This window comes from Mercurialis annua, linkage group LG8, assembly GCF_937616625.2.
Source record: "Mercurialis annua linkage group LG8, ddMerAnnu1.2, whole genome shotgun sequence".
NCBI lineage: Eukaryota > Viridiplantae > Streptophyta > Magnoliopsida > Malpighiales > Euphorbiaceae > Mercurialis > Mercurialis annua.
In genome coordinates this window covers 1,984,681-1,996,995 of record NC_065577.1, presented here as the reverse complement: position 1 = coordinate 1,996,995, position 12,315 = coordinate 1,984,681, and the positions used below count along the sequence as shown (strand labels likewise).

The following is a 12,315-nucleotide window of genomic DNA, read 5'->3' as shown; positions in this document are numbered from 1 at the left end:
AAACCCCAAAACAGCAAACTGAATTCAGTTTACCAAATTTAAATTCAACAAATATTCCAGAAACCTTAAAAAAATGAAGATTACGCGTTTTTAACTAGGGGTGGGCATGGACCGGTTAACCGGTCCATGAGGACAATTTGTAAACCGGTCCATTGTAATACGGTTTTTAAAATTAAAAACCTAAACCTAAAATTTTAAACGGTTAACCGGTAAATCGGTTAACCATAAAAAACGGTTCGGTTTTTTGGTTTTACGGTTTTTAACCATATAACCATTAGAAAAATTAAAGACAAAAAAGATAAAATTTTAATTCTATTTGATTTTTTAGCAAGCAAAAAAAACTATAGAAATTCAAATTATATTAAAAATATAAATCTAAACTATCTTATGAATAGTTAAGTCAATGCAAATATTTAAAACTATTATTATTTATAAATAATTTATGAGTAATATTAAAGCTAGATTTGTATTTTTTGAATTGTTTGTGGTGTTGTTCACGTCCACTTTCTACTATTTATATACTTAAATATTCCTATTTCTGTTAAGTAAATATTGTAATAAGGAAAACAAATTTCTTTTAAAATATTTTCATATATAAATTCTCCTAAAATATATAAATATTCCTAAATAAAATATATGTCAATATATTTTTATAATTAGATTTTATTGTGTATATTATAAAATCCATATTATTTTACAGATCATAAAATATATCTTATTAATTATTAAAAATATATGAATATATATAAACTGGTTAACCGATTAACCACGGTTTTTTGAAATCCAAAACCTAAACCTAAACCATTAACCATGAAAACTAAAAATCAAAACATAAACCTAAACCGTTGGACCGGTTAAGCACATTTTTCGGTTCGGGTTTCCGGTTTCGGTTCGGTTAATCGGTTTGACCGGTTTTTTTGCCCACCCCTATTTTTAACACGTAATGATAACTAAAAGTAACCCATAAGCTGACACGTCAGCATCACTCAGTAATGGAGTAAATACACTAAACAAAAGTAATCAAAATCCAGTAATTAAAAAAGAGCAAAAGATTTTCTCACAAAAAAAGAGAGCAAAAGACCAATTCAGTCTTCAAGTTTATCGTTCTGAATCAAATAAATCACTTTAAACCTTTTAAATCAATAGAGTTTAAAAATTGTGTTTCGGATCGAAAAAGTCATTTCAATTTTTTTTAGTCAAGTAGCTAAACTTAATTTAAATCAAATAACCCCTAATATGTATACTTCAAACGCGTGACTTATTAATTTCAACACACAAATTTTGAGATTTAATTGATTTAAAAAGTTCAAAAAAAGACTTATTGATATCGAGATGTAAGTTTAATGGCCGAGTTGACACTTTTCTCAATTAAAAAAGTAGTAATTAATTAAGTTTACCATTTTTTAATTAATTACTAATCAAGATTAATAATACTAATATAAAAGAAGCCTCCATTGGTTACAACTCCCTTGGTTACTTCCCCTTTTTGGTTCCTACAAAAACTAGTCTTCCTCTTCATTCTCTCCTTGACATCAACACATACGCAAATTCACTACCTAATTTTTTCTGCATAATACAAATTTCTTCTCAATTCTCATCATCATTCAAGAACACAAAATATGAGTTATTACAATCAACAACAGCCCCCTGTTGGTGTTCCTCCTCCTCAAGGTAAAATTAATTTCTGGTTTTTTTTCCTCAACTGGGTTTAATAAATCACCACTCAATTTGATAAATCAAGTGAATAAAGATTCATGGGTGTTCTTTAGTTTTTGCAAGACTCTTTTTGGGATTTATCGGGTTTTAAAGTGTTTGTGAAAATTGATTTGGTATTTATGTAATTGAACAAGTGGGGATTATGGGTTTGATTTAGTTTTTTTTGTTAATTGCGTTAATTTGATAAATCAAGTGTGTAAAGATTCATGGGTATTCTTTAGTTTTGCAACTATTTTTGGGAATTTTTTTTGTTTAAATTGTTTGTAGAAATTGATTTGGTATTTATGAAATTGACTAAGTGGGGATTAATGGGTTTGATTTAGTTTTTGTGTTAATTTCATTAATTGATGGGATCTAGTACTGGATCTAATATTAATTGATCAGTTTTTTTGACCTAATTTAATGTTTGTTTGGGAATTAGGTTATCCACCAGAGGGATACGCTAAAGACGCTTATCCACCACAGGGTTATCCGCCGCAGGGATATCCACAGGGCTATCCACCACAGGGATACCCTCCTCAAGGCGGCTATCCACCGCAGTATGCTCCTCAGTATGCTCAACCGCCGCCGAGACAAAATAATAGTTCTGGTTGTATGGAAGGATGGTATGTTTTTTTGTTTCTAAAGTTTAGTTTTTATGTGTTTTTTTTCTATGTTTTTGATTACTGGTTGAGTTGTGGAGATCTGGGTTTTGTTAAAGAGTTGACTCAGTTTAAAGATTGCGTGTTGGATGAAAGAATTGCTTTGAGTTTTGGTGTTTGTTATGGTTAAAGTTTTGTTGGCCTCTTAGGGTAATTGAGTCATTTAATTGGTGCTAAATCCAGGCCTACATTCGGAAAATTTTGTGTTCTTTAAGGATTTAATGCAAGTACATTAGTATAATGTGTGTACTTTTGAGGTTTTGGATATTATGAGTTAATCATACTAACTCGAAAAATGGTTGTATGCTAATGTATCTTCATTGTTGTAATTATAAAATTAAGTAGAAGTCGTGGATTGTCTGTACACGAAGTATCCAATTGTGTGATGGTCATTTGAGTTCTGTCTTTAGGAATTTTAGGCAAATGTGTAAACCCGTAATGTAGGGAACGTTTTCGTTGTGAATGTTTCGGTATTTAGTTTTCATTTGAGAATACGCTTTTGAAATTCTATATTTATGATCTACTTTTGTTAAAATGTCGTCTCTGTGATTCCCGTTATATCAGCATGTTGCTCTTTTTGTGCTACATTTGTTAACATGTCGAATAGTATTCATCTTTTGTCATCTAACACTAACTCAATAATTGGATTTGAGTTGGATAAGCACTGGTTACGTTCTTTATTTTTAGTTCTTAATCATATGATAATGTGTATTAATGTGAGGACTAATGATGCTGTTTCTTGACGTGTGCAGTTTAGCTGCTCTGTGCTGTTGCTGCCTGCTAGATGCCTGCTTCTGATCACGAGAGGGGCGATTCATGGGCGATTCATGTTAGGCGTGTGATTTAAGAATATAAAACTCGGGATTGTCGCTTTAATCTTCTTATTCTTCTTAAATATTCTGTTAATGCTTATCTTGCACAAATAATTTGAATCTTTTTCTTTAAGTGGAACTGCGTATATTTATATTTACAAGTCAATTAAGTGCTTCTGCTGTATTCTTTTGTTTGATTTTTATTTTTTTGTACGTTGTGGAATGGTTTGATTTTGGAAGTAATGTTGCACAGTTTATTTTTGTAAACTGTACAAAATTGACTAATCTTTTTGGCTGGTTTTTCGATGTGGATTGGGTATATTTTGAAAGCACAAAAGCTGGAAAGGAAGGAATATTTGTTTCTGAGATGTGAACATGGTTTATACTAAATATAAAATAAATAAATGCTAATATGATTCTATTAATTTGAAAAAATTAACGCACAAAGTCATTCTAATCTAGATTTTTCATATTGTGCCAATCCGATTCCGCACATTTTTATTCTGTATTAATTACTTAATATTTTTATTTTATTAGTTAATTTACTTATAATATTCTACATATATAATTTCTTCAACTTATATTATACCAGTGTTTAATTTGAATAAATAGAATAAACTTTAGGCTTAATCACCAAAAAATGCCAAACTTATACGTTTTGTGTCAATTATAGCCAAACCTTTAAAAATCACCAGATTTAGCCAAACCTTATATGTTCTGTTTCTTTTTTAGCCATTTTTGAATCGAACCGGTTTTTCTGACACCGTGTCGTCCACGTCACCGCCAACTAAGTAATTGGCTGACATGTCAGCTGAAATATTTAAATAAAGTTTGGCTATAACTGACAAAAAAAAAATAGATTTGGTATTTTTTGGATGAATAACCCTAATTTTAAATTCAAGCCAATTTTTAAATTTAATAATTAGTAAATTAATTATATCATTTATAAAATTTATATATATTTAAAAATAATTAATATTTTCTATTTAATACTAATTAAAATTAATTTTAATTTTTTATTAAACCTAATTAAATTTAATAAATTCATATTATAATATATTTTAATGAATATGTAATTAAAAAAATGAATTAAATTGAATTAAATTTGGTGAAAAGGTTTAATGTTCATGATAATTTTGAACTTGATTTATTATTTTTAATGTTGTTGAGATCTTGTTATGACTGGATTTAGGTAATAAATAAAAGGCCTAATCACTTAAAAAACCCTCACCTTTAAACTTTTTTTCAATTCCACCCCGACGTTGAAAATTTGTCAATTTTACCCACTTTTGAATTTTCCGTTTTCAATTGTACCCCAATATTTTATTTTTTGTTATTTTTTTTACTTAAATGATGAAATCATTCAATTAATTAAGTCTAAACATGAAATTAAATTCTTTTTTATTCAAAAAAGTACAAATAAGTTCTTTATTTTTAAAAACTAACTAAAAACCATAGTCAAATTGACACTAATTTAAATTCTTAATTAATTTAACTAAATTTAAATAAATTTTAAAAATATAAAATCAATATATGCGAGACATAGAGAATATTTTAAACAAATTTTCAAACGCAAAAGACGTTAATTTAATTTTTCAGGGTACAATTGAAACACAAAAATGCAAAATAGGGTAAAATTGACAAATTTTCAACGTCAGGGTATGATTGAAAAGGGGCTAAAAGGTCGGGGTTTTTTTAAGACATTAGGCCTAAATAAAATAGTTATGTGTAAATTAAAGTAAGTTTTTGGCTATGCCGAGTAAAATGACATATGCGTTTATGCTTATAAACATCATGATATATATTGATTACACCACAATGAGCTTCACTTTTTAAAGAAAAAAAATAAAAAAATAATTACACCCGTCCTTTAAATAAGCAGTCTATTTAGTGATTATTTTTATGTTTATATTTGTATAGTTGAATTATGAACATTGTCGTATGTTTATTGTGTATATTACTCTCGGATTATTCGTCGGAAGACGAACAATTGGGTCTCAAACGGCGGTGGTGTCAAAGAACCGACGACTGGAATTTAAAAAAAATAAATTTTAAGATGAATATGACATTTTTTGTTTTTAATAGAAATTAAATTAATTATATATCCATCAAATATGTAAAAAAAATTATTAGAATTATTTAAATTTAGTAAATTTTTTTTAATTAGCATTAAATAAAAATATTATTTTTAAATATATACGAATTTTATTATAATATAATTAATTATTTAATTATTTAATTTTAAAATTAGTTTTATTCATCAAAAAATACCAAACCTATGCATTTTGTGTCAGTTATAGCCAAACCTTATTTAAATATTTCAGCTGCCATGCCAGCCATTTGCTTAGTTGGCGGTGACGTGGACGACACGGTGTCAGAAAAATCGATTCGATTCAAAAATGGCTAAAAAAAACAGAACATATAAGATTTGGCTAAATCTGGTGATTTTTAAAGGTTTGGCTATAATTGACACAAAACGTATAGGTTTGGCATTTTTTGGTGATTAAGCCTAAACTTTATCATATTGGTAAGATTTATATTTGATTTATTGTAAAAAAATTAGGTTAAACGTGTTGTGTTTGTAGAATTGTATTTAATTCATTTATGAAATCAGTTAGACGTTTATATGGAGCGATATGTATATCTTTTTTGTATTTGTATTTATACGATAATAAAAGGAATTATATTGTGTTAATTTCTAATTTTATCACGAATTGACATGATAGAAACGCAATATGTAAAACACCACTATTTTTTTGAAATTGATCCCATAATTTTAATATAATGTTTATATCATTTGAAATAGTCCATAGATTTTGCAATTCTTGTGGTGGGAGTGGAAAGATTACTCAAAAAAATTATTTGGTTTCCCAGTAGTATATGTTTATGAATTAAATTAATGATGGAACTAGCTAGGACCATAAGACAGCATATATTCCATTAATAAAGTGACAAGTTGTTTATATTAAATATGAAAATGCATAATTGGATCTCTGATCTACATTTTTATAATAGAAACTCTCAACTGGTGTTCTTTTTCTTTTTTGAATCAATTCGCGTAACACTAATTTACGTAACTAAAATATCAGTTGTTGTTTTTACCAAAGAGTTATAGGTCAAATGGTATAAACACTGGTCAACAAATTGCTTAGGTCGTGAGTTTAATTTTTCCCACAAACGCTCCTTCATTCTAATTATTAAAAAAACGGTTTTTTCCATTTAAATAAGACTCCTTGCTCGGTCCATTTCGGTTTTTAAAACACTCATTTTCGCATGCAAATGGTGGCGTGGGAGTAGAACTTTTCAAGGATGCCTTTGAAGGGAAGCAAAGAGGCTCAAATTGCAGAACGCGTATTGCCTTTAATCAACTTTCACAGTATACTTACGTATACACCTAATGTTCTTATTTGAATAATGTCTTTTAAATCTTTAAAAAGAAAAAACAAAAAACAAAAAAATGTGTTTTCAGCCAGCCAAATTTATGCTAGTTGGGTTTTTGTTTTGTTTTAAATAGTTGTTTTGCTAGCTTTTCCCTTACTTTAACAAGCATTAGTAATTGACATACTTTCTAATCTCATCTACTAAAATAATAATGCTTTATTTGATGAGCAAAAATTAACTAATAAATATCATATATTTCAGATTTAGTGATTAAAGGTCATTCCGGTTCTTGAACTCTTACCTTGAGATCAAATAAATCACTTTTAATTTTTTGATGAGGTAGATCTCAAAACTTGTATCTCGGTTAAATAAGTTATTTTTTTAACATTTTTAATCGATTAAATTTTTAATATGTATCTCGGGATCATATAAATCGCACGTTTGAAGTATACAGATTAAGAGTTATATGACTTTGGGATACAAGTTTTAGGATCTCATTAATTTAAATATAACTTATTTGATCGTGAGATATAAATTTTTGTTCTAATTGACTCACAAGGTTAAAAGTGACTTACTTAATTTGGAGAAACAAATTCGAAAACCGAAATGACCTTTTATTCAAACAAGTACAAATTATGTCAATTTCCATTTTGATTCAAACTTGTTATATAAACCCGAACTTGAATTTAAATTTGTAAGTTGGAGTTTGAATTCGAACGACATCCAGATTTGAACTAAACAGAAACAAACGTTATTATTTAACACATATACTATGAAATATAAAATTGAACCAGTTAAAATGATATAGATCTAGATTTAGATTTAGAAGTATAAAAATAATAATAAAAAAAAGGCTTAATTGCGTAAAAATCACAAACTTTAGCGTGTTTTGCAAATTTAACATAAACTTTCAATTTTGGCAAATTAATACACAAACTTTTGATTTTTGTCAATTTTAGCACCGATCAATTTTTTGTGAAAAAATGCTGATGTGTACACCGGAATAACCACTATTCCGGCGTCCACATCAGCATTTTTTTCTATTTTTTTGAAGGAAAATTGATCGGTGCTAAAATTGCAAAAAATCAAAAGTTTGTGATTTAATTTGCCAAAATTGAAAGTTTATGTTAAATTTGCAAAACACGCTAATGTTTATGATTTTTTACGCCATTAAGCCTAAAATAAATAAATGAATTTATGTATGCAAAAAGTTCGTTTAAACTCGCAAACCTGACAAGTATCTTTAATTGATATTTGATCTCGGCTAAAGATTGAATTCGAATTATTGAGTTGATTTTATATTTTTTCGACCTGATCTTGAGTAATTTGCGATAGTCTGACGTCTTTACACTTCTATTAGTAATAAAATATTAAAATAAAATTAGGTGTATATAATTTTGTTTTCACTATATTATATAAAAAAATATTAATTATTTTTGTAGATTAAATTAGACAAGAATATCTCAATTAAAGTTATAGTTTCAAGCTATTTTATTTAAAAAATAACAATTGTACTTTATTTCAAATCTTCACAAAAACATATAAACTTATTAAAACACTGTTTTCCTATACAATTTGTTTTATTATATTACCTATTTATAAAAGAAATTAACAATTAATAAAAAATTAACTATAATCATATATTTTTATATAATGAAATCAATAAAGGTAATTAAAAAAATTAATAAAGAATTAACTTTTAATACGCACCGTTTTACCTGCATAGAGAGATCGAATTCTTCGATGATAAAACTTTACACGTGTAAAACGGCGCCCTTTTTACTTGTAACAGAATTTTGCACAAAAGATTAAAATGAAAACCTAAAAAATTGAACGAAACCCTAAACCTAATTTAATCCTCCCCATTCCAAAATTACAGACAGAAATTTTTTATTTTTAATAACTCATCGTTATCATTCATCAATTCCGTACATCCGAATCGTAATCTCTCTCGTGCGTAATCATATCATCTGGTAAATTTCAAAATTTAAAAGAGTTAATTGTTAATGCATGTGCTAATTAGTATTTGTTTTAATTTAGATTAGGGTTTGTAAATAATGTCTCTCATTGTTGCTAATTTGATGTCAGTGATTGATATTTTGAATGTTCTATGTTATGGATTTGGAGAATTTTGATTAATTTTGAGTAGATTTTGTGTTGTGATAGTAATTAGGGTTTTATTATTATGTTGATGTTTAGCTGTTTGTTTTTGATTCACTAGGTCATTGTGGTTTTGTTTTGTGGAGCTGTTGTTTTGTGATTTTTTGTTTGATGGGGGCACCGAAACAGAAATGGACGGCGGAAGAAGAAGCGGCTTTAAAAGCTGGAGTGGTTAAACACGGAGCTGGAAAATGGCGGACGATACTTAAAGATCCGGAATATAGCCATATATTGTATTTGCGATCCAATGTAGATCTCAAGGTTTGCAGTTCTTTTTAAATGCTGCTTTTGTTATCGGGATGAAGTAGCGTTGAAATTTGTAATTGGAGTGGTTAAACTTGATTTTTTTGTATTGTATGCGGATATTAGGATAAATGGAGAAATATGAGTGTAATGGCAAATGGGTGGGGCTCGCGTGAGAAGATTAAGTCATCTGTTAAAAGGGGGCATCATGCTTCTAGACATGAAGAGATTCAGAACTCTCTGTCTCACAGTTCTGTTGTTCCAAGTGATGAGGATACATCGGACGCGAAGTCTATTGTGGTTGCCAATCCTGTTGTTCATACCGGTGGTCCAAAGAGAAGTACTGTAAGGTTATAACTATTTTAGTTTATATGATAATGCATGTTGTACTTCTATGAGTTCTTTTCTTGTCAAGTGGCATTTGAATTTCCTCATTGTATCTTTGCGACTTGTCACTTCATAGTTTTAATGCCTGATCAGGGTCAAATAGTTTGATCTTTGATTTTTTTGATGATAAATCCTCTTGATTAATGTTTTACATGTCTATATTTTGTTCTTTCATTGTTATAGGCTGGATAATCTTATAATGGAGGCAATAACTAGCTTGAGGGAGCCTGGTGGTTCCAATAAGACCACAATTGCTGCATACATAGAGGTACCTTCTATTTGTATTTCTTTAATCTTGTGAAACTCAACTGCGTTCCTTTTCTCCTCCAAACTTAGGAAGTGATGGATCCCAGTGGCATTTTATGATGTACGGTTTATATTGCTATAAACGAATTTAGGATAGGAAATGTCATCATTCAATTGAATTTATTTCGATAGTTGATATTTGCTTGAAATTTATATAATCAAGTCATGACAGTTTCCTTTAATGCATCTGTGGCTTTTGCTATTGGTTTTCCATGATCTATATTCTATTCCTTTTTGGAATCATGCCTACTCTTGTTCTTTATTAATTTTTGTGTGTTTTATATGCTGATATTCTCAGTTTTATTTTGCAGGAGCAATATTGGCCACCTCATGAATTTAAGAGGATATTGTCAGCAAAATTGAAGTACTTGACGTCAAATGGCAAGCTAATCAAGGTCTTTATACTTTGAATCTTAGTGCAACAATTGAATTGGGATATTCTGGGTTCTGAAAGTTTCTTTTGTGCTATTTAACTGCAGCAAAAGCATGTTTAGGGTTCTTGCAATTTCCTTAGTGCTATCTAACTGCACCAGAATTCAGATTTAAGTTTCTGCCATTTGCCTGCTTAATACACATTGATTAGGTTTTTATTACCTGTCTTACTTCAAAGATTGATATTTGCTGTCTATTTCTGTGAGAAGGCTCTCATTATATCCTTCTTTTTTCGTCCTCACTGTGTTATATTTTTCATCTTAACATATACACGTACCATTAATGATACTTGTGTTTGTGCAAATTTCATGTCAACCTTTGGTGGTTGGAATTAGAACCGTTAAAATTAAATGCTGTATATTGTTGTAAACTTGTAATAAATCCAAATTTACAATCATTTAGATTTGGTTCTCAAAGCTTATTTGCATTATACAACAATCAAATATATTTGTCTTGGAAAGTAATTACCTGATTATGGTTTCGCCGAAAGCAGGTCTGTTAATTTATACTCCCATAACACGCATGTCAGGTTTAACATATAAAAAATCACATCCTTGACATGATAAACTTCAGATGATGCTCTTTATTTGAATTTTTCAGAACTGTAAATGAATTGTTGTTGCATGTTGATCAGTAGTCATATCATACATGGCACAGTCATTTGAAAAAACTCTCGTGAACTGTGCTGGCTTGTTCTCTAGTTGTACTGGTTGGGATGATGATGGTTCCATTTCACATTTGTTCTTGCAGGTCAAACGCAGGTATAGGATTGCACCTACATTTTCTGATAGGAGGAATCCTTCTACGTTAATGTTGGAAGGCAGACACCGGATTTTTCCGAAGGTTGAGCGGGATGATTTCAGTACACTTACAAAGTCTCAGATTGATGTTGAGCTAGCTAGGATGAGAAGTATGACAGCACAAGAGGCTGCTATAGCAGCTGCTCAAGCTGTCGCTGAGGCAGAAGCTGCCATAGCTGAAGCTGAAGAGGCTGCAATGGAGGCAGAGGCTGCAGAAGCTGATGCAGAAGCAGCAGAAGCTTTTGCTGAAGCAGCTATGAAGACACTGAAAGGAAAGCACATGCCCAAGATGGTAAATCTCATTTCTTTTTCCTGTTTTTTCGGGTTTATTAATTCGAGATAAGGGAGGCCCTCTGCTTCAATTGAACTCTCTGATGTGATGATCTCTATAGTGACATGCCTGCAAATCTGTTCTTAGGGGTGTACAAAAATCAAATCAAACTGAAAATTGTTCGATTTGTGGTATGGGTTTGGACATAAAAATACTTTTACTTAAGTTTTCTTACAAACCAACCAGAAACCAAACCGACTAGCTCGGTTCAGTTTAAATATTTGAATTCCTTAAAATTTCGGTCTGATTTAATTTTTAAAAAAGGTAAAGTTTTGATTCTGTTCGGCTCGGTTTGAACCGAATGCACACGCCTATCTATTATGATTCTTTCCAGTAATGGCTTCATTTTTCCCTGTTCGGAATCCGATTAAAGATGCTTGACAATGTATGCAGATGATCCGAGCTTGATGGAGCTCAATAGAATGGCCGGTCGGAAGCAAAGCGAACATTTGATCGACATGCTGACATGGCACATTTTTTTGTATATATGAGAGGGATAAAAAGAATAGTTTTTTTTCTAGGGTACAACACAGTGTATTTAGGATCCGGGTGATTTTGGTAGGATTGAATTGCATAGGCAGTCATTTCTTGTAGACAGTTTCAAATTACAAATTTTATCCCTCTCCAAGTAGATCTAGGGTTTAGTATGTATTGCCTTGTTGTCTGTATTTTCTTTTTGGGAAAATTAGCTTGTTGTAATAAAAATTAGAGCAATTAATTTTTTTTGTTTGTTTGGACTTTCTGGTGGGTTTTACTTATGTCAAAAAAATTATAAATAGTAGTAATAAAAAACACATTATAATTTAAAGGTTTATCCTCTTAAAACCCTCCACCTTTTAGCTTTAATTCGTTTGCACTCTCACGTCGTAAAACCACCAAATATATTCAAATTACGGCTTTTCACTTTCAATTGCATCCTTAAGCATCAAATTGATATTTCACTTTCATTATTAGTTATATATTTTAAAAGTACCAAAACTTTTTGAGATTTATAATATCTTTTGAAAAAATAAATTTACATAAAATCCATATATGAATCTTTTTATACATAAGAACCATATTTGAACTGTTTTCTATATGAATGACTTGTTTAAACCACATGCTAA

At 29.7% G+C, this 12,315-nt stretch overlaps 2 protein-coding genes across 2 annotated transcripts; both read left to right on the top strand.

Moving 5' to 3' along the window:
• Nucleotides 1-1,474: 1,474 nt before the first annotated feature.
• On the top strand, nucleotides 1,475-3,302 carry LOC126662342 (cysteine-rich and transmembrane domain-containing protein WIH2-like). Its single transcript, XM_050356296.2, has 3 exons — nucleotides 1,475-1,671; nucleotides 2,138-2,321; nucleotides 3,110-3,302. Exons 1-3 carry the CDS (start codon nucleotides 1,620-1,622, stop codon nucleotides 3,153-3,155), a joined length of 282 nt encoding a protein of 93 aa, XP_050212253.1. The 5' UTR covers nucleotides 1,475-1,619; the 3' UTR covers nucleotides 3,156-3,302.
• A 5,038-nt stretch (nucleotides 3,303-8,340) lies between these two features.
• LOC126662252 (telomere repeat-binding factor 1) lies at nucleotides 8,341-11,951 on the top strand. The gene is made up of 7 exons (XM_050356177.2): nucleotides 8,341-8,523; nucleotides 8,772-8,971; nucleotides 9,080-9,303; nucleotides 9,524-9,608; nucleotides 9,958-10,041; nucleotides 10,829-11,170; nucleotides 11,603-11,951. Exons 2-7 carry the CDS (start codon nucleotides 8,822-8,824, stop codon nucleotides 11,615-11,617), a joined length of 900 nt encoding a protein of 299 aa, XP_050212134.1. The 5' UTR covers nucleotides 8,341-8,523; nucleotides 8,772-8,821; the 3' UTR covers nucleotides 11,618-11,951.
• Nucleotides 11,952-12,315: the final 364 nt, after the last annotated feature.

Coding starts and splice junctions, on each gene's coding strand:
- LOC126662342 (XM_050356296.2), top strand. CDS start 1,620: ATGAGTTATTACAATCAACAACAGCCCCCTGTTGGTGTTCCTCCTCCT. Junction 1,672..2,137: donor TGGTGTTCCTCCTCCTCAAG/GTAAAATTAATT, acceptor TTTGGGAATTAG/GTTATCCACCAGAGGGATAC. Junction 2,322..3,109: donor TCTGGTTGTATGGAAGGATG/GTATGTTTTTTT, acceptor TGACGTGTGCAG/TTTAGCTGCTCTGTGCTGTT.
- LOC126662252 (XM_050356177.2), top strand. CDS start 8,822: ATGGGGGCACCGAAACAGAAATGGACGGCGGAAGAAGAAGCGGCTTTA. Junction 8,972..9,079: donor GATCCAATGTAGATCTCAAG/GTTTGCAGTTCT, acceptor TGCGGATATTAG/GATAAATGGAGAAATATGAG. Junction 9,609..9,957: donor CAATTGCTGCATACATAGAG/GTACCTTCTATT, acceptor TTTATTTTGCAG/GAGCAATATTGGCCACCTCA.